The sequence below is a fragment of the Rhinopithecus bieti genome, unplaced genomic scaffold, assembly GCF_001698545.2.
Source record: "Rhinopithecus bieti isolate Rb0 unplaced genomic scaffold, ASM169854v2 scaffold_33210, whole genome shotgun sequence".
NCBI lineage: Eukaryota > Metazoa > Chordata > Mammalia > Primates > Cercopithecidae > Rhinopithecus > Rhinopithecus bieti.
The window spans coordinates 1,515,357-1,539,567 of NW_016814226.1; the positions used below are offsets into that span (position 1 = coordinate 1,515,357).

Sequence of the window (24,211 nt, forward strand, 5' to 3'; positions counted from 1 at the left end):
ACCATGCCACGCCATGCCATGACACACCATGCCACGCCACGCCATACCACACCATGCCACACCATACCACGCCACACCATGCCACACCACACCACACCATGCCACACCATGCCATGCCACACCATGCCATGCTATGACACACCATGCCACGCCATGCCATGACACACCATGCCATGCCATGCCACACCATACCATACCACACCACACCACACCATGCCACACCATACCATGCCACACCGTGCCACACCACACCACACCACGCCATGCCATACGACACCACACCACACCATGGAAGGCCACATGGAAAGCACCAGTGTCAGGCAGAGGCAGAAGGAGCAGGGCCAATGCCTTTATTTTATATTTTATGTGTATATTTTTTGAGACAGAGTCTCACTCTGTCGCCCAAGCTGGAGTGCAGTGATATGATCACAGCTCATGGCAGCCTTGACCGTCCAGGTTCAAGTGATCCTCCTGCCTTAGCCTCCTGAGTAGCTGGGACTACAGGCATGTGCCACCATGCCCACCTAACTTTTTAAATTTTTTGTAGAGATGGGGTCTTGCCATGTTGCTCAGGCTGGTCTCCAACTCCTGGGTTCAAGCAGTTCTCCTGTCTCGGTTTCCCAAAGTGCAGGGACTATAGGTATGAGCCACTGCGTCGGGCCCCAATACCCTTACTGTGGTTTTCTCTGAAGGAATGGGCAAGGCTGGGAGAACAGGCCTAGGCCTGGCTTGTTGGAGTCATACCAGTGGGCTTTGGGGTGCAGGAGCTGTCCTGAGTCTTCTCAGGAAGAAGACTCTCCTTCCACACCACGTGGCGTGGCGTGGTATGGTATGGCATGGCATGGCATGTCCCCAGGGCCAGGGGAGATTAGGGTGAGGATATTGACTGGGAGTGTAGGAGCCCTGTGAGAGCCCAAGAAAAGAGATGGCTGGGGGCTCTGGGCTCTAGGGCACAGGCTCTGAGCGGGTTTACGTGTGAAAGGTGTGCTCCGAGAGGGTGGGTTACCATCTCTAGGAATTAGCTCGCCCTGGAGGTGCAGTCTCTCCAGAGTCAGCAAGGCCCCAAGATGCCACACACCAGAAAATACAGAAAACAGGCCGGGCGCGGTGGCTCACGCCTGTAATCCCAGCCCTTTGGAAGGCCAAAGTGAGCGGATCACTTGAGGTCAGGAGTTTGAGATCAGCCTGGCCAACATGGCGAAACCGCGTCTCTCCTAAGAATACAAAAATTAGCTGGGTGTGGTTAGCCTGTAGTCCCAGCTACTCTGGAGGCTGAGGCAGGAGAATCGCTTCAACCCGGGAGTGGGAGGTTGCAGTGAGCCGAGATCGCACCACTGTACTCCAACCTGGGTGACAGAGCAAGACATCTCAATGAAAAAAAAGAAAAAAAGAAATTGCAAAACATGATTAATATGCTTCCTCCCTTTGGGCCAGCCAGAGCTGCCTGCAGCCTGGGCTTACAGGGTGGGTCCTGCCAAGTGGCCCAGGCCCCTGCGCTCACCGCCTGATGTAATGGGTAACAGCTAAGACACAGCTTCCTTAAAGTGTGTTTCGGGATCCAGCTGATCTGGAAGGCGATTGTGGAACATTCCGCTTATTTCCAAACCCAGGTTCAAAGGGAAGTCCCAGTTCATCCCTTTTTTGTGGTTTCCGTGACAAGGCCAGGCCAGCAAGAGCTTATGGAGAAGAAATGCCAATGCAAGTTTAGCCGCCAGCCGACCCGAAGCCAGAGCTGGTGATGCTACCTGAGGTCACACCGGGGTCCACTGGGCTTCCTCTCCCTCCAGTTAGAAGAGAGCAGCCCCACCAGGTGCAGTGGCTCAGGCCTGTAATCTCAGCACTTTGGGAGGCCGTGGTGGGTGGATCACCTGAGTTCAGGTGTTCGAGACCAGCCTGGCCAACATGGCGAAACCCTGTCTCTACGAAAAAATGCAAAAATTGGCTGGGTGTGGTGGCTCACACCTGTAATCCCAGCACTTTGGCAGGCCGAGGCAGATGGATCACCTGAGCTCAGGAGTTCGAGACCAGACTGGCCATCATGGTGAAACCCTGTCTACTAAAAATACAAAAATTAGCCAAGTGTGGTGGCAAATGCCTAGAATCCCAGCTACTTGGGAGGCTAAGGCAGGAGAATTGCTTGAACCCGGGAGGCGGAGGTTGTAGTGAGCCGAGGTCCCACCATTGCACTCCAGCCTGGGCAACAAGAGTGAAATTCCATCTCAAAAAATAAAATAAACAGATAATTAGCCAGGCTTGGTGGCACACACCTATAGTCCCAGCTACTCAGGAGGCTGAGGTGGGAGGATTGCCTGAGTCTGAAGAGGTTGAGGCTACAGTGAGCCAGGATCATACCACTGCACTCTAGCCTGGGCAACAGAGTTAGACCCTGTCTCAAAAAATATTAATAACTGAACTCACTCACTGAATATTTGCATAGCACCTGACTCTTTTTGAAGTCCTGTTTGTGTATTTCATATCCTTTGGGCTCATAAATGTCACCATTGTGGCAAATATTGGGGGTCCACTGTGAATGCTCCTGCTCCTGAGTCCCTTCAGTGACCCTGTGAGGTGGGTTGTATCATTATCCCCATTGTACAGGTGGGGAAACTGAGGCACAGATCTACGATCACAGAGATCACTAGTAAGTGCCAAAGTTTTGAACCCTGGGCATTTCGCCCCCAGAGCTGGGCTGCTCCCCCCTGCTCTAGACCCTCTCAGTGAAGATGGTGGCCCTCATCAGAGGTGAGCAGGACAGGTCTCCGTCCTTGGGCACATTTTATTGCAGCTGATGGATGCTCTGCTGTGATGCACAAGGTGGGGAGGGCGGGGGCTCGGTTGCCACAAAACACTGGCACGGAGATACCACCCCGGCCCCGGCCTCTGGGCGCTGCTTCTCCTCTGACTGAAGTGGAGAGAAACCTGATCCGGGTGCGGACCCAGACCTGCTGAAGATTCTGAGCCCACGTCTGACCCCCCGCACCCCCTGGGCTGGGCAGCGCTTGCTGTACCCACTGTGGTGTCCCAGGACTGTGGGCTCCTCGAGGGGTCCTGCCTCAGTCTCGGAGCCACCGAGAGGATCATGGCACAGTTTAGAGACCGCCAAAGTCACACAGCTCAGAGACGGCACGGTTCCTGGTGTCTGCTCTCAGCTTCCTTTTAGGAAAAGCAAGGAGCCTCTCACAGCCTTTTTCTTCTCTCCCAGAGTCCCTGGAGTCCTGTTTCTCAATGCAGGATGTCAGAAAGTCCCAGGGCACTCGGCAATGAGGGTTCCTCGCCACCCCAAGACCTACCAAAGGAGAGTATGTGGGTCCAGGGCTCTCTGTGTTAAACATGCCCCCGTGAGTCTGGGGCCCGCTGAGGTTTGGGAATTGCTCCTCTTTAGGCCGCGTGAACAGCCCCTAGCGGACCGAGGGCCATGGTATTCAGTGGCCTGCAGGGGCTTCATGTCCGGGGTCCTAGGCCAAGGCGAGCCAGTCATGAATGCTGACAGGCGGCAGGGGCTGACGGTGAGCTCCGGAGCCCCTAGACACAGAGGTTCCTCATCTAGGGTAAACGCCTGCTCTGAGTCAGACCCCTGCCCTGTGAGACGCAGCTGCTCCCTGGTCTGTGCAGAGCCTCTGAGCCCAGCCTACCATCACCATCACCAGGTGGCCGGGAGATTCCGGCGGAATCTGCAGACACAGACACACCGCCACACACAGCTGCCTGCCTGGGGCCTGCCGCCCACCCTCTCAGGCCCACTGTCCTCCTCTAGGTGGGTTCAGGAATGAAAGCTACCCAACGGGGACAGTTAAAGACCAGAGATGCCTCTGAGAAAGTGTTTGGTGACACTAAGGCTCGAAATGGTGTCTCTGTCCTCCACCTTTCACAGTCTCTGGATCAGATGCCCCGTTCCTCTCAGTGGCCCCGCCGACTGAGGCAGGACCCCTCAAGGAGCCCGCAGTCCTGGGACATCTGAGCAGGCACGGCACGCTGCCCAGTCCAGGGGATGTCGGGGGGTCGGACGTCGGCTCAGAGCCTTCAGGAGGGAGCTGCGAGTTCCCTGTGGGGGCCACATGAGCTGGGCGGGCCCAAATCTTGCTTCTCAGTTCAGCAAGAGCAAGGTGTGAGGACATGCTAGGTAGCGCGATGCTTAGATTTTTAGCGTGGGTTGAAGGGGCTGTTCCCAGAAATGGCCTCTCTGAAGGCTGGGATTGGGTAGTGACCTGCTCACTCTCCGTCCTGCACCCCCTCCCATACACGTGTGGATGCACGGCCTGGCCCTCCTCCTTGCCCACCTGAGATAGGTGGTCCAGAGGGGGTCTCAGACATGGGTCACACAGGCACACCAAGTCCTTTGGGACAGGAGAGCTTGGAAGATTTGGCGTTTGGGCTCAAGGATCTCAGCTGGGGAGCTGAGATCTGAAGGGTGAAGGAAATGGGCCAGGGAGAGAGTGTCGGACAGCGGGAGCAGGTGCCAAGGCTCAGGGCAGGCAGCAGTGAGGCTTCAAGGAGGAAGGCCAGACGGGCTGGAGCAGATTGCACCAGGAGGGCAGGAAATGTGGCTGGAGAGGGGCCCTGGAGGCCACATGGAGGACGCTGGCCTTGATCCCAGCAGGAGTGGGAGGCTGCAGAGGCCTTCGCAGAGACACCGTCAGGACTCTCGAGTGCTCCCTGCACATTACCTGGAGTGTCCTTCTCAGGCATCAGATCTGTATGACTTCAAAAACAATTCCTCCGCGTTGTCCGTTTACACTCTGCTGCCGGGGAGCTGCATCACATCTGTGTCAGCAGCGAAGTTTCACTCAAAGCCGTTTTCTTTCTTTCTTTTGTATTTTATTTTACTTTATTTTATATTCATTTTTAAAAATAGAGACAGGGATTTCACTATGTAGCCCAGGTTGGTCTGGAACTCCTGGGCTCAAACCGTCCTCCCTCCTCAGCCTCCCAAAGTTCTGGGATTACAGGCGTGAGCCACTATGCCCAGCTTCAAAGCTGTCTTCATTCTGACCGACACGGTCAGTGTCCCCAGCCCCATGGGAGCCTGTCTGGGCTCTGGGACCCTGGTCTCTACTGTGTCCTGGCCATCTCCACTTGTATGTCCTGGGGGGTACCTGGCTTCTGCCTGAGGCCTCTCTTGTGCCTTTTTTCCTCTTTAAGAGAGAGGTGTGGTGTAGAGCCTCCAGGTGAGTGGAACCTAGGCCTCACCCACTCCATGCTCTGTGCAGGTCCCGGAGCTGGACAGCGTGGGCAGTCTGAGACCCCCTTGCCCTTCCCTGCATGTGTTCAGAGGTGCTCGGCGCCTGCTGGCTTCTGTGTGGCACTGGGCATTTCTGCTGTGGAGCACGCCTGGCTTCTGTGGGTGCCTCCTCCGCAGTCCCGCCTCTGCACCATCTCCACGGCACTGTCCTCCATGACGGGCTCGGCTGGCTGCCTGGTGTCTGTGGGATCCAGGCTGAAACATGGAGGGAAAGCAAACAGGTAGAGAAATAGAAAGAGGATGAGGATGAGCACATTTCACTGTTAAGCCTCATCCACCACCCCCCCCTTTTTTTTTTGCTATTTATTTCTCAATATTTTTTCTGCATGTTATTTTCATACAACATTGCATATTGATTCTTTCCCACTGAATGTACCATCTTCCATCTCATTATAACCATCCCAACTCCTCACATGTATTTATAAATAGTGGCCACAGGGAACTACCTGGTGCCTGGAGCTTTCCCACATACAGGATCCCGGCCGGGGGATGCATCTCATGCCCTGTCAATGCTGCTCTCTCCTTATTTCTCCTGAAACATGGAAATGGTTTGGACCAGCTGCTGGCGGAATCTGGGAGGGGCGAGGTCAGGCAGAACGATGGAGTTTGACTTCATCCCCTTCCGGAAGAGGGGAAGGCGGGAGGAGGCCCCATCCACCTTCCAGAAGGCGGTTCCTCACAGTCACCCTCCCCTCGTGCTGGGTTCTCTGCTTCTCCATTTGTCAGAGATGAGTCGGCCTCCCCCGGCTCCCCATGTCCCTGCTACCCCCACAATCGCTGACCGTGACTTCCTTTTGTCCCTGGCAGAGGAGAACGAGGAGCGCACGATGATCGACCCCACATCCAAGGAAGACCCCAAGTTCAAGGAACTGGTCAAGGTAAGAAGCTCCGTCTTGGTTGGAATCTTCCTCTTAGGGCGAGGCCTTGGCTTTGGGGTTCAGGGCTCTCGTGGACAAAGGGAGCTAAACCCAGGGCTCCTGAAAGGGACGCTGGTGCTGCGTGAGAAGGTGGGCAGACATGTTGGCAGAGGAGGATGGCAGGGAGGATCCAGCCCGCAGTGCCGAGCACCTCCCATGTGCCCTGGTGAGCTGGGGCTTTAACAACCCGGCTTGTGAACTCTTCGCTGGACAGAGCCTGGCAGGAGGAGATTTTAGGATTAGGAGTGAGTGCTGGCGTGAGCTAGTGTAGTACCTTACAGATGGAGTTGGAACTCCTTCTGGAGCCTGGTGGGGTCTAGATTCAGATTTAACCTTGAAAAGCAGGAGGGTGACCCCTCTGGCCACTCCTGCCGAGGAGCCATCTGATGTCGATGCCTGCGCTGAGTGGACAGTCAGTTTCCACCACGTCTGGAGGCGTGAATCCCAGCTGGGCGGGGAACCTGGCTGCCCCGCTCCCAGAGGTCAGGGAACAGTGAGGGAAGGATCCTGTGGCGCTGGCCTTCTGGGGCAGCGGCTGTCCTTCTCCAGCGTGGCTCCTGCTCGCCATGAGGCAGTGCTTGTGTGGGTCCAAGTACAGATTGCAGTTTTGGTTGCTCTGATCTTAACCACGGTAGGGCTTGAGAGGGAATTCCCTGAAAAGGAGAGGCTGTGGCTCCGCCTGACCCTGGTGAACCCAGGGTGGGCTCTTGGGCAGACGGCCGTGGCAGACACAGACACTTGACTTCCACAGCTCACGGCCAGCTTGGGCACTCCGGGATTCTTGAAAATGCGGATGGTGACAGTGTCTGCCAGAAACAGACATTTTTCTATTAAAAGTGCTTTTTAAAAAGCTTCTCCACCTTCACCACCGCAATGGACCTGACACTGTGCTGTACAGCTGTGTTTTCATGAGGGCTCATTCAGAATAAGTAAAACGGCTTGCAAGTTATATTCTTTTAAAATTTACGTTGAGGCCGGGCACGGTGGCTCATGCCTGTAATCCCAGCACTTTGTGAGGCCAATGTGGGTGGATCACCTGAGGTGAGGAGTTTGAGACCAGCCTGGTCAACATGGTGAAACCCTGTCTCTACTAAATATACAAAAAATTTGCTGGGCGTAGTGGCGGGCAACTGTAATCTCAGCTACTCCACAGGCTGAGGCAGGAGAATGGCTTGAACCTGAGAGGCAGAGACTGCAGTGAGCTGACTTCTTGCCACTGCCCTCCAGCCTGGTCACCAAGAGCAAAACTCCGTCTCACAAAAAACAAAACAAAACAAAAAACCAAAAATAAATCATCCAAATGTCAGTTTTAGGTCCACCCAAAGATGTTGACTCTTAATAACTTAAATTACTTAATTTGTTTTATTTTTTCCCTCTGAATACTCACTTTGTTATTTTGAACAGAAGAATGTCGACGAGGAAAGTCACTGTCTTTTAGCCACCAAAATGCTGTTCTCGGGGGATATTTAAGCAAGGGATGCATGAGAATTGTCAATCTTCTCCAGAGAAACAGACCCCATTGTGTCAATATCTAGAGAGAGGTTTATTATGATATTGGCTCACTTGACTATGGAGGCTGAGAAGTCCCACAACCTGCCATCTGCAAGCTAGAAAGCTGGAGGGCCGGTGGTAGAGATGCCAGCCTGCGTCTGCAGCCCTGAGTAGCAGGAGCAGGGTGGGAGAAGATCCAGGTGCTGGCACTAGCAGCTCACGGCAGAGAGAGGTGAATCCAACCTTCCTCCACCTTTTTGTTCTATGGGATAGGAGGAGGCCCACCCGCCTTGGGGAGGGCTGTCTGCTTTACTCCATTCACCAAGTCAAATGCTCATCTCCTCTGGAAACACCCTTCCAGACACACCCAGAAACAATGTTTCACTGGCTGTCTGGGCACCCCAGAGCCCAGGCAAGTTGACACAGAAGATAAACCATCCCATACACCTTTCTAAAGATTTTTTTCTTTGATTTTTGAGCAATGCTTGAGAGTTCACAAACTCCATTCACGAGATTATCTTCTTGAAACAACTCCCTGGGCAGCTGTGTCATTCTTGCTTCCGTGTGGAGACTCAGAGAGAGGTGAAGAGGCTGGGTGCCATGGCTCATGCCTGAAATCCCAGCACCTTAGGAGGCCAAGGTTGGGGGATTGCTTGAGCCCGGGTGTTCAAGACCAGTCCGGGCAACATGGCAAAACCCTGTCTCTACACACAGAAAATACACACACACACACACACACACACACACACACACACACACACACACAATTTAACTGGGTGTGGTGGGAGGCACCTGTGATCCTCGCTGTTCAGGAGGCTGAAGTGGGAGGATTGATTGAGCCCAGGAGGTCAAGGCTGCAATGAGCTGTGATTATGCCTGTGAATAGCCACTGCACTCTAGCCTGGGTGACAGAGAAAGACCCTGTCTCAAAAAAAAAAAAAAAAAAAAAAAAAAAGAGAGAGGTTTAAGTAACTCCCCACCCCCAGGTGCTGGGGTTAGTGATGTGTCTGGGCTTGAATGACTATCCATTTGGTGCTGTGTTCACTGAGCCAGGTTGAGTGCAGGGTCCTGTGCTGGGCCCTGGGGCTGGGGGATGGATAAGCGATTTCCCTGCTATGCAGGATTTCATTTATGTTCCTCCCAGATGTCTGCAGCGCCCCCCACCTCTGCCTTTGCTGCTTTGCCACCAAAGACCCCCAGGCTGTTTTGGCCTTGGTGGGGCAAGGGCTGGGCTGCTGAATGCCAGCCCACCGTGGAGGGGCCACAATGTCTGTGGCAGCCAGGGCCAAACTGAAGGGACCCGTGGAGGCTCCGGCTGCCCCACCTCTTCCAGGTTCCAGATTGAGAAGAAGGCCACATTGAGGAGCAGGGGTGGACTGACTGTTTGGGGAAGCTAATTAACATCCTTTGGGGCAAAGTAGGACTAATGACAGGAAGGAGCCAAGGAATAAATGCCTCTCCCCGACTTCCCCGATGTTCGCTTCTGAGACCATGGCTCATGGAGATGGGCCGCGTGGCTGAGCATCAACTGGGTTTTCTTCTGAAGCCGTAACGAGCTCATGCACCTGCCTCACCTCCCTTCCCCTCCCTGTTGGTAGCCTGGGATGCCCTCCCCTCACCCCCAAACCCTTGCCAAAGAAAATGCATCAGCGGTGAGCTTTGCCCTGGTTCTGTTTCGCAGGGAACCTGGGCCAGAATCATGGTCCCCAAAGATGACCGTGTGATCATCCCTGGAACCATTGACTATCATCTTACATGGCAAAGGGACATGACAGGTGTAGTTAACGACCTTGCAATGGGGAGGTCGTCCTGGATGATCCAGGTGGGCCCAATGTGTTCACTAGTGTCTGTATAAGAGGGACATGGGGAGATTTGACTGCACGTGAACGTGGCAGCTTGACCCTGGAGGCAAGGTGGTAGCTTTTGGCTCTGAAGTTGGAAAAAGGGGCCACACACTAATGGATGCAGGTGGTCTCTGCCTCTAGAAGTGGAAAAGACAAAGAAATGGATTCTCCACTGGAGAACCCAGAAGGAACCCTGGAGCCTCCAGAAGACGCTAGCCCTGCTGACACCTGGATTTTAACCCAGTGGAACAGATTTTGGACTTTGACCTCTAGGACTGCAAGAGAATCCACTGAGCTCTTGGAAGCCCCTGGGTTGGTGTTAATTTGTTACAGCAGCCACAGGTAACTAACACCATCCCCTTCTCCAGGCTGCTGCCTCCAGCTGCAGCTGGCGGACCCTGGCCACTAGGGCCAGGCAGGGTGGGTTTTGGTGCCTGCAGCGGCAGCATCCTTGGCCATTTCCCGGAAGGGCCAGTTGCCAGACACTGAGAAGCCTGTAACTATGACCGTCCCACCAGCCTGAAGCACATGTTTCTGGAAGGCTCCACCTGCTCTCAGACTGCAGGTTGCGTCTCAAAGCAGGCTGGCAGATGTTTTCCACTCTTGATCAATCTTTTATAAAATAAGCATAGACACAGCAACCAGGAGAGCAGCATCAGTTTGGCTGTCAGTGGCATGTTAGTTACTGTAGTGGTGGCACAGAGGGGATGTACATTAAATATTAGTTCTCCCTGACTGTAGCCTTTTAAACAGAGAAGCGTGTGGGTGGCAGCAGGTGAGATGGCTGTGCTGAGCCTGGGCTGCACTTGGTTGATTCTCATTTCTCAGGCATGCAGGGGGCTCTCTGTGCGGCCAGGGTTTTTCCCTGAGTCTGGATTTGCTTATGTTCATGGACTCTCAGCACCTCCTTTCTTCTGGGTTGGGGAGTCAGGTCCTCACTGCACAAGGCCAGAGCAGCATGCTTGTGCAGGTAGGGGTGAGCAGGGGAGAGTCAGCCTGCCAGCCGCTGCCTGAGCCGGAGGCTAGCACTGAGGCCTGTCTTTGGGCTGCTGCTGAGCGGAGCACCCACATACATGCTCTGCCCAGACCCTTCCTGTGTCGTTCCCTGCCTCCCCTCCTCCTTCACTGCCCCGGCCACCCTGACCAGCTTGCTGCTCTGAGGACACACTGAGCCAGTGCCCACTGGTCATCAGGTGAAAGGGGACATCCCATAAGCCCACCCTCACTTCTGACACCAGTGGCAAGTTCAGGATCTCCAACACTGCCCTGAGGTTTGATCATTTGCTAGAGGGACTCCCAGAACTCACTTAAAGCTGTCACACTCACAGTTAATGCTTTCTGATGGTGAAGGGTTACAGATGAAAATCAGCCGAGGGAAGAGTTGCCCAGGGCAGAGTTGAACGTACCCACATGGCACCTCCATTGTCCTGTCACCATGGTGTCATGGGCAGCGTTACTCTCCTGGTGATGTGGGACAATGTGCATGCAGTATTGCCAGCCGGGAGAGTCGCCTGAGCCTCCGTGTCCAGAGTTTCTGCTGAGGCTCCCTTGCATGGGTGTGGCTGACTGACCACATGGCTCATCTGTCTCCAGCCCCTCCAGCAGCTGGCTGATGCAGTGCAACCCAAAGCCCCTCCCTGAATCACACAGTTACTGTCTGGCTGGCCTGAGGCCCCCAGGTAAGCAGAGGTACTTTATCTGGCAAGGCATTCTGGGGTTTAGGAGATCACCTCCCAGGGGCCGAGGGCACAGGCCCAAATTCTCCGTGGGCAACGTTAGGTTCCTTATCACATACCTGGTCTTCGGACTTTCAAAGGCCCATGTCTGGAGCTGTCTTCTCCACTTCTTTCAGTTTTCTCTCAATGCTTCTTCCTTGGAGACGTATTTCCTGCCCCTGTCACTCCATCACTCTCCTCCTAACCCCAATTACTTTTTCTTCGCTGGGCTTACTCCTCCCTGGAGCCATTTCCCGCTTACTAGTTTGTTTTTGGTCTTTCTCCTCCCCTAGAATGTAATCTTATGCTGTGAGGGACCGTGACGTTCTCTGGCCTGCTGAATCCCCAGGGCTGGAGTCCTGCCGCACACACACAGCTAATTCATGCTTGATGGACAGTGAGAGAACCGATGGGGGTTTGTGTCAGCAGCACCAACATGAGGTTCACACCAGGATCTCCCAAGATGGCATATGGCTTAGAGACAAGACAGATGTGGTTGCTTTTTGTTGTTGTTGCTGTTGTTTTGTGTTGTTGTTTTGAGATAGGGTCTTACTCTATTACTCTATCACCTAGGCTGGAGTACAGTGGCACAATCTCAGCTTACCGCAACCTCTGCCTCCCAGGCTCAAGTGAGTCTCCTGCCTCAGCCTCCCAAGTAGATGGGATTATACGCATGCACCACAACGCCCAGCTAATTTTTTGTATTTTTAGTAGAGAGAGGGCTTCACCATGTTGGCCAGGCTGGTCTCAAACTCCTGACCTCAAGTGAACTGCCTGCCTTGGCCTCCCAAAATGCTGGGATTACAAGCGTGAACCACTGTGCCCAGCCAGTTGTGGTTTTTTTTGCTCCACCCTAAACCTGTGAGGTGGCAGGGAGGAGGCTCTGGGAAGAGGAGGTGAGGGTGGGGGTAAACCTGTGGATTGGATGCTGATGTAGGTGGTCCCAGGTGCTCGCCTTGGGAGGAGATGGCCAGTCTGGATGGTGCAGACAGAACACCTCCATCCGCATTACCTGCATGATTCTCTCTGCTTTCCAGAGCATCCTTTGTGTGCTGTGGACTGTCATGATCTAATGCTAGTGGATTACATCTAAGTAGGCCTTAATAGAGGCCACCTCCCAATGGTTCCTCGGAGGCATTCAGTCCTGAAGCAGACGTGTTAGTGCAAAGCACGAACCGTATGCAGGCCTGAGCAGGTCAGGGAACAGACAGGTCTGGCCGACATCCTGATCTGCTGGATATGGTGGTGTGGCCATTGTTTGTGGCCACATTGCAGTCTTGAATGTCCCTCTTGGAAACGGGGGACATTTCCAAGGACACCTGGCTGGTCCTCTCGTTTTCTCTTTCTCTGTTCTCTGTCATCTGCACTTTTTTTCCTCTTGTTTTGATTGCCTGTTCTGTCTTCTCCTGTAGATACCCCCTCTGACCTCTGCTGCCTTGGGACTGTCGCCGTATAAAATATTGTGAGCTGCCCTCTGCTCCTGTTTAAAAAAATCCTTAGCTCTTGACTCAGCCAGGCACTGAGAATGAGGCCAGTCATTCAAAACTTGTCTCTGAGCATTGATTATACTCATGTATTATACTGTTAAGGAGTGAAGGTCGGCTCTGGGGTCAGCTTCCTGGATTCAAATCCCAACTCAGATTAAAGTGGGAGGCTAATAGCACCAACCTGACAACCTCAAAGTGTCATTGTCAGGATGATGTTAGATCATACACCTGATCACCCGTTAGCACTGTCAGGGCAGTGCTGGGAACATGAGCGTGAACAGGGCAGCCCGGGAGGGAACGGACAGGCGGGCAGTGCCAGTTTGGAAGTGGGTGCAGGAGCCTGGAAGACTTACCTGAAAGTCATCTTTGCTGGTGTTTCTTCTTGTGTATTTTCTCTAACCTTCTCCAGCAGCGACCTGAATTACTTATGGGTGAACAGTGACTGCTGCCCAGGCAACTAGAGGTTTATAGATGAGATACTTTAAATTTTCAGTGATTCTTAAAAGAGGGAGGGGCGGCGGGGTGCGGTGGCTCACACCTGTAATCCCAGCACTTTGGGAGGCTGAGGCGGGCAGATCACGAGCTCAGGAGATCGAGACCATCCTGGCTAACACAGTGAAACCCCATCTCTACTAAAAATACAAAAAATTAGCCAGGCGTGGTGGCGGGTGCCTGTAGTCCTAGCTACTCGGGAGGCTGAGGCAGGAGAATGACGTGACCCGGGAGGTGGAGCTTGCAGTGAGCCGAGATTGCGTTGCTGCACTCCAGCCTGGGCGACAGAGCGAGACTCCGTCTCAAAAAAAAAAAGAGGAGGGGAGTGGCTATTCTTATGCTTTCCAGAATGAATAGCCAAGGGAAACCTATATAGTTGCAATTTAAGGAGAAACCTAGACCTGGCCTTAGCCTCCGGGTCCTGGTGCAGATTCCTGCACGCAGCACGGAAAACCTTTGCGATTTCCTGAGTGATAGGAACGTCTTTTGTTTTTCATAATGAGACCTGGGTTTATGCTAATGAGGTGACTCAGGGTGGGGGCTGGCCCCAGAGTAACCAAGCACAGGATTAGAGTGGTGGGGCTGTCAGTCCTCCCCACCCCCAGCCTCTGGGAGGGGTGGAGAGGGACTGGAGAGTGAATCAAATCGCCAGTAGCCAATGATGTAATCAGTCGCCTACATAATGAATCCTCCACAAAACCCATCAACAGTGGGATTCAGAGAGCTTCAGAGCTGGGGAACACCCATGGAGGTGCTGGGCGGGGGACACGCAGGGAGAGGGCATGGAAGCCCCTCCCCTCCCCGAAAACGCTGTCCTATGAAGCACTTCCTATTAATTACGCTGTCCCTGAGTTCTTTTTTTTTGAGACGGAGTCTCACACTGTCAGCCAGGCTGCACTGCAGTGGTGCGATCTCAGCTCACTGCAACCTCTGCCTCCCGGGTTCAAGTGATTCTCATGCCTCAGCCTCCCAAGTAGCTGGGATTACAGGCGCCCACCACTACGTCCGGCTAATTTTTTGTGTTTTAGTAGAGATGGGGTTTCACCGTAATACCCTGGATGGTTGCAAACTCCTGAGCTCAGGCAATCTGCCTGCCTCAGCCTCCCAAAGTACTGGGATTACGGGCATGAGCCACCGCGCCCGGCCCGCTATGCTTCTAATCTTTATAGTAAGTTGGTAATCCTAAGTAAAATGCTTTTCTGAGCTCTGTGCATTCTGGCAAATCACTGAACCTGAGGTGAGGAGCCCTGATCTGTAATCAGCGGGAAGAGGCTCCTCAGGCAGCCTGGTAGCCCCATCTGCAGCTGGTGTCTGAAATGAAGTCCGTTTGGTGGGACTGAGCTCTTAGCCTGTGGGGTCAACTCCAGGTAGTTGATGTTAGAATCAGACTGAATCGTAGGACACCCGGTTGGTATCAGATAAGCAGAGCGTTGCTGTTGGAATGACACATTGGGTGTCAGGAAAAAACCACGCAGAACTCCTTAAGCAGACTGGTTGAAAGCAGGCTGACTACATCTCATCTGGGGGTGCGTCTCCCCCCAAGAGCAGATTTCACATCTCATTCCCCGGTTGATTGGACAAGACCCTTCCTGGTCTTTAAGTTCTTTTTTCTTCCTCCCTTTGTCTCTGTGAAGAAAGTCAGCTGCATGAAAACTATCCTCTGGGCAGAAATTAGTGCTGTTGGAGCCACACAGAGGTACCCTCCTGTGTCCCCTGGCCCCCACCAGGCCGCGTCTCCTCCTGCCTGTTGCAACCAGCCCTCGTCCGACTCTTTTTGGAAGTAATTAAAACATAACTGTCATAGCTCTGGGGGAGACAGGCTGCAGATCCTGATTATAATTCAGAAGGATCTAAAGGAAAAGTACTTGTTTTTAATTCTGGTTAAAGCAAAATCTCGTAAGACATGCGTGATGGAGTGGTGTGCACGAGCACAGTTAATGCACATCCTAGACATCTGCCCGCAGGATTCGGGGTTGGCAAATGAGTGCGTCCCTAAAAATAATGACTAGTGCTATCTTTCAAAAGTCTTTTGTGACACAGCGGATTAAGATGGATGGCCTGGGAAGTACAGCAGCAGCATGAGCTATGGTATCCAGGAATAAATTGTACCTCCTCGGGGTGGCGGTGGAATTGGGCCGTGAACGGTTTTTGCTTCCCAGAGCGGACTGCCGTGGCCTGCTGCGTGGAATTTGATTTTAATCTTTCTGTTTGTTATTTTTAGGTTTGGTCTGGGACCGGGTCCGAGATCCAGATGTGATTTTTTTTTCTCTTTTTTCAGTTTTCTGTATAGCAGCAACATTGTCTCTTGTGTATTTCCTAACAAGACTGAGTTCTGAGCACGGCAGCCTCTGGAACCAAATGTCTACATGCCTAGGAGACCTTTCTAGAAAGTCCATAGATGGCCCTGCGGTTTGAGCCCCTTCTGTGGGTCTGTGCCTGCTTTAGCCACTGGGAATATGGCATTGAACAAAACAAAGGCCCCGCCTGGGAGGAGCTGCCAGGCCAGCTGGGAAGACAGACCTGATGAGTGAAAATGAGATCACGTGGCCTGCATGCTCCGAAGAAGGCTAAGGCAGGAAACAGGACTATTTTCTCCCCACTGAATTGTCCTGGTATCCTTGTTAATATCAGTTGACTGTGATGTGAGGTTTATCTTGGACGCCTCTTTCTGTTCCATGGGTCTGTGTCTACCTTGATGTCAGTCCCGCAGTTTTGATGACTGGAGCTTTGTAGTCAGGTTTGAAACGGTGGACTGGGGACCTCCAGTTTTGTTCATCTTTTACAGATTGTTTTGGCAATCCCGGAGTCCCTTGAATTTACATGTGCATTTTATTATTATTATTATTATTATTATTATTATCATCATCATCATTATTATTATTTTTAGATGGAGTCTTGCTCTGTTGCCCAGGCTGGAGTACAGTGGTGCAATCTCAACTCACCGCAACCTCTGCCTCCCAGGTTCCAGTGATTCTCCTGCCTCAGCCTCTAGAGTAGCTGGAATTGCACACACCACCATGCCCGGCTGATTTTTATATTTTTAGTAGAGACAGGGTTTCACCATGTGGGCCAGGCTGGTCTCAATCTCCAGACCTCAAGTGATCCACCAGCCTCGACATCCTAAAGTGCTGGGATTACAGGCATGAGCCACCGCAGCCTCTATATGCATTTAAAACCTGCTTGTCAAGTTCTTTAGAAGCCATCTGGAGAGTGATTAATTTGTAAAATGATACTTATTATCTTTTTGAACTGCCAAAGTAATATATGCTGCTGAAAACCTGGAAGACAGAAAAATCCACCAGAAGGCAGGGCTATTTTTTTTCGTATATGTCTCCTCAGACTTCTCTGTGTTTCTCATTTTTCTTATACAAATGTGGAATCATTCCAGAGCTAGTAAGCGTCTGGGGCCACATTTGGCTTAGTACCTTGGGAGAAATTAGAGCTGGAGTTACTGGGTCATATAGTGTGCACAGGGCTAGGGGTTGACTTATTTTCCTTTCTGAATGAAGACTCTGAGGTCCAGAGAGGTTAAGTGAGTGACTCAAGGTCACACAGCTAAAACTCTGGTGGAGCTGGGTCTTAACGCAGACCCTACGTATTCATGCCATGCTGTATTTACACAGGCGTGTGCACCAGTGGGTCGGGATTTTAGGGGGTGTTTTAAAATTCTGCCTGCAAAACTTTCTTTTTTTTTTGAGACAGGGTCTTGCTCTGTCACCCAGGCTGGAGTGCAGTGTCCCCATCACAGCTCACTGCAGCTTCCTCCCAGGCTCAAGCAATCCTTCTGCCTCAGACCCCCGAGTAGCTGGGACAACAGGTGTGCACTGCTACACCTGGCTAATTTAAATTTTTTTTTTGTAAAGATGGGGTCTCACTTTGTTGCCCAGGGTAGTCTCAAACTCCTGGACTCAAACAATCCTCCCGCTTCAGCCTCCCAAAGTGCTAGGATTGCAGGTGTGAGCCTCTGCGCCAGGCAAACCCATTTTAAAGCCATTAGCCAAGAATTATAAAAGACACACAGAATATGACGAGTAGTCACTTATCTAGTATTTACGGCATCTCTTGAGCTTAGAGTTAGGGCTTTGCTGGGTGGTCTGAGGAGGTGGAAGAGGCACTGTCGCTGGCCTTACCTGGCTGTCAAGGGCTGACTGGTTGGTGGAGGGAAGAGGTCTGTGGCCTGGGAGGCTGCAGGTGGGAAGGAGGTCAGCCGGGGAGCTGGGAAAATCATGGGGAACCCATGGTGGAAATCAGGGTGGTGAGAGAGTGGAAGCAGGCAGAGGAGGGCTTCGAAGGCCAAAAAGAGTAGTTAGGACTGCTGCTCCGTGTGTCTGTGAACTTAGTGTTCCCTCTCAAAGTTAAATGACACACCTTGAAAACAAACAAACAACAAAACAAACAAAAAACAAACCCATAAAATCTCACTAAATGGCCAGAGCAAGTTCCCGGGGGGCGGGGCATAGACGCAGGGGCCTGGGTTCTGTGGCTGGGGAAGTTGGCTCGGGGTCAGTGGCTGGGTCAGTCTTCAAGAGCCACCCTGGGTGGCACTCCAGGTCTCTTGATCTGGGGGGAATACCCTGACTCGAGCGGTTTCATGGCCCCCTCCCCTCACAGCCTGGGGGAGAGTCCAGGGTCGGCCCTGTCCCCCTCCCCCCATTCCTGTCACTGTTAGTCCCCTGTGCTCAGCTCACCGGCAGGGATCCTCCTGGCTGTCCCCTCTGCCTCCAGTGCTCTTTCCTCAGGTGTCCTGCCTGCCTGTGTTCCTGCCTTCCTGCTTTCCTGCCTGCCTGCCTTCCTGCCTTCCTGCCTTCCTGCTTTCCTGCCTGCCTTCCCTGGAAAGGAGCACGCCTGGGGTGTGGTCCTGTTAGAGTCCTGTTAGAGACGCTCACGGGAACCCCCCCACCCTCCCGTGGGAGGAGCATGGGGAGGTGGGCCCCGTGCTTAGGGGGTCCTGGGTTGGGGACAGCGCTGGAAGTTGCAGGAGGGCATAAACCGGCCTCAGAAGAGAGTGGGGAGGGAGAAGGGGAACTGTTCAGGGCCCTCAGGAACGCGCCATGTGAGGATTGGGGGAGTCAGGGAGGATCCCCCAAGGGAGGCTGCAGAGGGTGAAGAGGAGGGCAGGAAGCCAGTGAGTGTGGGGCCTGTGGGCCATGGGGGGTCGGGGAGGCAGCTCCTTGGGAACTGAGGGGGTTCAGGTGCATCCCTGGGACTCCCAGGCCAGTGCTCTCCCTTGCCCTGCCGGCCGCCTTGCAGAGATGGCGCAGGGTGGAAGCAGGGTGTCTGGTGCTGTGCCCCTGACCTTCAGAGGTGGCGTTGACAAGACCAGAATGCCAGAGGACCATGCACCTCTCCCTGCAAACCGCCCTTTAATTTATTTTTACCTCTGTTCCTTGTGGGCTTGTGTGTCAGGTTTGATATTTTTGTGTTACTGGGAAAATAGAGTGTGCTTCACAGAATTTTGCCTTGTGGCCAGTGTCGCAGGTTGCAGCTGTTTCTGAGTGACAGGGGACGGTATATTCTTGACTTGTGTCCTTTTGTTCATCTCTGAGAGGGGCCATAAACTCCCATTTCCGAGAGGTTACTGGGACCAATTAGATCACTGCGTTAGTTTCCCTTGCACAGGAAAATCACGCGCTCCGTGCCATTGATCGAGTCCGTTTTATTTGTGGAACAGACATGTCGGAAGCAGGATTGGCCAGGTGGAACTGTGTTCGGCGGGAGTCCTATCTTTCCATAGGTACTTTCACAATGGAAGCAGTCTTCTTCTAAAGCATATCACCCCGTGAACTGCATAGAAAATCTGTTGCGGAAAGGCTTAAGAGGAAAGCTGGCCTGGAAAAATGAAACTCACATCCACAAAGAGATTTGTACCTGAACGTTCATGTCAGCAGCACTCACCATACCTAAAAAGGGGTGATAACCGAAATAAGCATCAACCAAGGGATGGAGAAACAAAATGTGGTCTCCCATGAGATGGAATATGATTCAGCATAGGCACGAAAGAAGGACGGAAACATGCTGTAACATGGATGAACCTCGAAAACCCGCTCAGTGATAGAAGCCAGACACGAAAGGGCACACATCATCTGCTCCTTTTATATGAAATGTCCAGAAAGCCAAATCCATGGGGAGGGGAAGTAGATTCATGGCTATGAGGGGTGTGGGAGGGAGACAGGGAGAGTGGCTGCTAATGGGCACCGATTTCTTTGGAGGGTTGAAAATGTTCTAAAATGGATCATGGTGATGGTTGCACAATTTTGTGAATATCCTAAAAGCCATCGAATCACACACTTTTAAAGGATGAATTGTGTGGAGTGAGAATTCTATCTCCATAAGGGTGTATACAAAAATGCAGCTGAGGGTGGGTGCACCAAGCTTGTCAGTAATGATGCATAAATTCCCTTTGCTGTCCTGGGTTAGGGTGGGTTGAGGCTTAGGGTGACCAGGGAGGAATGGACATCTTGTAGGTCACCTTGACTGTCTTGGGGTGAGGAGAGTGCAGTACTACCAATACTGAATCATTTGGCCCCCCACCCATACCAAGGTGAACACCAGATGCTCTGGTCCTAGTGGCTGCAGAGTTGTGCAGCCTCTGTCCTTGTGCTAACTCGACTTGGTGGTGGCCCCAGAGCTGTGCAACCTCTGTCTCTGTGTTTGCTCTGGTCCTGGTGGCCACAGAACTGTGCAACCTCTGTCCCTCCACTTGCTCTGGTTCTGGCAGCTGCAGTGCTGTGCAGCCTCTGTCCCTGTGCTTGTTCTGGTCCTTGTGGCTGTAGAGTGGTGCAGCCTCTGTCCCTGAGCTTGCTCTGGTCCTTGTGGTGGCTGCAGAGTTGCGCAGCCTGGCCCCAGAGCTGGGCACCCTCTGTCCCTGTGCTTGCTCTGGTCCTTGTGGTGGCTGCAGAGCTGTACACCCTCTGTCCCTGTGCTTGCTTTGGTCCTTGTGGCTGCAGAGCTGTGCACCCTCTGTCCCTGAGCTTGCTCTGGTCCTGGTGGTGGTCCCAGAGCGGGTACCCTGTGTCCCTGTGCTTGCTCTGGTCCTGTTGGTGGCTGCAGAGCTGTGCAGTCTCTGTGTCTGCACTTTCCCTGGTCACTGTCTCATCCCGTGGCACTGGCGGAGTGAGGCCATAACACCTGCGTCTCCTGCAGGTCCTCCTCGACTGGATAAATGATGTGCTGGTGGAGGAGAGGATCATTGTGAAGCAGCTGGAGGAAGACCTGTACGACGGCCAGGTGCTGCAGAAGCTCTTGGGTGAGTCCACACAGGGACAACTCTGTCCCACCCCCATCTCCCTGTAGCAGCCCTGGGCTGGGCCAGGATTCTCTGCATAGTGACATGGTCCACAGGTCCTAGGAGGACACTAGAAGCTGCAGTGTGCCCTTCCCAGGTGGTGCCCTCAGGCCCTGGGCTGTGGCTTCAGGGTCCTCTCTCTCCTTGCCGTTTCTACAGAACACCCAGCCATGGGGCAGCAGCAGGTTGGGGACAGCTTCCAGAACTGCCTGCGTCTCCCATTCTGTTGGGGCTCAGACCCACTTTGTGTCCCTGCCACCCGCTTTCAGCTTGAGCTCCTTCAGCTCAGGATGGGAGGCAGCGGGAGGGAAGTGGGTCCCCAGCGATATTCTGTGAGTGAATGTGTCGCCAAATACATGATAGCTCACGTTCCCTCACCAGGGACGGGCTCTAGTGTCTGCGTTTGCTGGGCGAGGGCGGGTTAGTGATCTTCCCGGGACTGACTGACACATGGATTGATGGCCAGACAAACTGGTTATTTATTCATCAGATGTTCGATGAGTCCCGAGTGCTGGGTGCCAGAGATACAGTGATCTTTGAAACAGACGTGGTCCCTGTCCTCAGGAACTTACAGTCTGTGTGAAAAGACAAATATTTTCGAATAGTTACAGTTACTGTTGACATTGGTTGTGATGAGGGCCTTCAGAGATGCGACAGGTTCTGAGGAGAGGACCCTGGCCTGGCCTGGGGGCGGGGCAGCCTTGCAGCTCGCGCAGAAGAACAAGCAGGAGTTTCTAGGCAAAGAACGGAAGAGCAGAGTTCGCAGATGATGAATGAGAGGAATTCTCAGACTCGTGGTGGGTTCTCACCGGGCCTGTCACTGTCGTGTCTCATTGTCACAATGGCCCTAGGAGGCAGTACTGCCGTCACCTTCAACAGGTGGGGACGTTGAGACCCGCAGTCTCCTGGTGAACAGCCGGGCAGCCTGACCCCAAGCATAGCTCCCAAACCTGACCACGGGGCCTTTCTCTGACCTGGTTACAGAGCAGCCGTGGGTACAGGGCCTGGGTCAGGCTCTCCTGCACGATCACAGTTGGTTTTCACAACAGCCCTGGGTGTCTGGCTGAATGATCAGATGTCCCTGGTTGTCCCCGTGATGCCTTTTTATTTGGATCTAGGACCAAATCACACACGAATGTTTGTCTCTTCTTTTAGGTTTCTTTCATCTGGACCGCCTTCCCTTTCCCTCTCTCCGTTCTGTTCTGTCCTTCCATCTTTTGTGACGTTTTGGGAGGGTCCGGGCCTCTTATCTTGTAGGATATCCTCCCATCGGGATCTGTCTGTCTCCTCGCGATGAGATCTGGGTCACATGTTTCTGCTGAGAGTGTGACTGCGCTGCCTGCATGCCCTCCTGTGGGCATCACATCAGGAGGAGAACACGACGCCCGGCTGCCTGGCAGTGGTGGTGCTAAGGATTGGACCACTGGGTTCAGGCAGTGGCCTGCGGGTTTCTCCATTGTAAAGGTGCTTCTTTCCTTTTAAAAAAACTTTTTTATTTGTTCTATTTTGGTAGAGTCAGGGTCTCACTCAGTTGCCCAGGCAGGAGTGTAGTAGGGTGAACATAGCTCACTGTACCCTTAAACTCCTGGGCTCCAGTGATCCTCCTGCCTTGGCCTCTAGAGCAGCTAGGACTACAGATGTGCACCACCACACGTGGCTGTTTTTTTTGAAACGGAGTCTCACTCTGTCACCCAGGCTATAGTGCAGTGGTGCGATCTCAACTCACTGCAACCTCTGACTCCCTGGTTCAAGTGATTCTCCTGCCTCAGCCTCCTGAGTAGCTGGGATTACAGGCACATACCACCATGTCCAGCCAATTTTTGTATTTTTAGTAGAGATGGAGTTTCACCATGTTGGCCAGCCAGGATGGTCTCAATCTCCTGACCTCGTGATCCACCCACCCCGGCCTCCCAAAGTGCTGGGATTACAGGCGTGAGCCACCACGCCTGACCGGCTAATTGTTTTGTATTTAAAATTTTTCTGTGTTAGAGACAGGGTCCTTGCTCTGTTGCCCAGGGTGGTCTTGAACTGGCCTGAAGCAATTCTCTCATGTTGACCTCCCAAAGTGTTGGGACTACAGGTGTGAGCTACCATGCCCAGCCCTTCTTTCCTTTTTGATCAGTGGTCTTCAGAGGGATAGACTCTGAGACTGTATGAACGTCCTGTTCACCCGTGAAGCACTCCCCATGATTTTATCATCCACTGATTATCAATCTCTAAATCATACTAAATATCATCTCTAAATATGATGCTGGAGGTTGCAAAATAGTGATTCCTCTATGTTTATCATGGCTTCCCCACTTATTAGCTGGCATTTTCTTCTTAAATTACCACTTTTCTTCTCCTGTGTCCTGTTTTGTTTTTGAACATCCACAGAAATAAAATAATACGTTTCCCTGGACTGATGGATTCTTTTATGTTCCAAAGGGAATGGTAATTAGACAGCAAAATCTGGGCCCTATGGGTGCTTGTGGCTACTGGGGTGTCATTGCTTCTAGTCTCTTTGAGTCAAAAGAAGTAGGAAATATATAGCTTTTAAAAATTGTGAATTCACTTACTTCTCATTCCAGTTCAATGCTACAAGTTTCTCCCTTAACTGTCAGCATTCTGTATTCCAATCTCCAGGGAGAACCTTCGTTCCAGAAATATATTTGCTGTTTACTCTGATTGCATACAAAAATAGTGTCAGAATTATGATACCAATACTTCTATCAACTACAAACATGCTAGGTACAAGGTTTCTTTGCCATTATTTTTAACTATGCAATATGTACGCTAAGTGTATATAGTCAGAATTCTGTGTTCAGAACTTCACAGAATTAATTTCTTTTTGAGTGGTCATGTCATCCATTTGATGTATAAATAGATTAGTTTCTCTCTGTATTTAGTTTTTGGGTATATGTTTACACTTAATTTTATTTAATATTACTTTTAAAAATGTAAAGCATTTATATGCTTCACAAGTCAAAACTATGAAAATGACATACCTTGAAAGGTCTTAGCCAGGTGTGGTGGCTCAGCCTATCATCCCAGCACATTGAGGGGCTGAGCCAGAAGGATCACTTGAGCCCAAGAGTTTGAGACAAGCCTGGGCAACATAGTGGGACCTCATCTCTACAAATTACCAGACGTGGTGATGTGCACCTGTATTCCCAACTGCTCAGGAGGCTGAGGCAGGAGGATCACTTGAGCCTGGGAAGTTAAGGCTGCAGTGAGCCATGATTGTACCACTGCGCTCCAGCCTAGGCAACAGCATGAGACCCTGTCTCAAAAGAGAGAGAGAGAGAGAGAGAGAGATCTCACTGCTTTCTCTTCCACCTATACACTCCCAGGTAACAATTTCAATGGATTCTGATTTTATCCTTCTTATGTTTCTTTACAAAAGTGTCCATACACACAACTACTCTTTTCCCTTTTGTTCCTTGCATAAAAGGTGGTGTATTTTATACATTCTTTTACACACCTTGCTTGTTTCACTTAATGATATGTTCTAGGAATCCTTCCACGTGGAGACCACCTTTCTTTTTCTTTATGGCTGCATTGTACTCCACTGTGTGGATGTTCCTTAGTTTATTCACCCAGTCTCCTATGTGGGGCATTTTTGTCATTTCTAGTATTTTTCTTTCACCAATAATATTGTGGGAATATCCTCGTTCAGATGTTGAAGAAACTAGAATTGTTGACCTCCAGTGTAATGAGTTGCTTCCTTGAGCTGACCACTGTAGAGGAAGAAATTATCAA

The 24,211-nt window shown here is 52.1% G+C and overlaps 1 protein-coding gene across 4 annotated transcripts in view; it reads left to right on the forward strand.

The window, feature by feature from the left end:
- The window catches only part of PARVB (parvin beta), a 139,615-nt gene that overhangs the window by 70,682 nt on the left and 44,722 nt on the right, over positions 1–24,211 (forward strand). For all 4 annotated transcript variants that reach the window (XM_017850011.1, XM_017850013.1, XM_017850012.1 and 1 more), the window contains 2 exons: positions 6,047–6,117; positions 20,329–20,431. In XM_017850011.1, the coding sequence (XP_017705500.1) occupies positions 6,047–6,117; positions 20,329–20,431 (174 nt within the window). The remainder of the gene's footprint in view (positions 1–6,046; positions 6,118–20,328; positions 20,432–24,211) is intronic.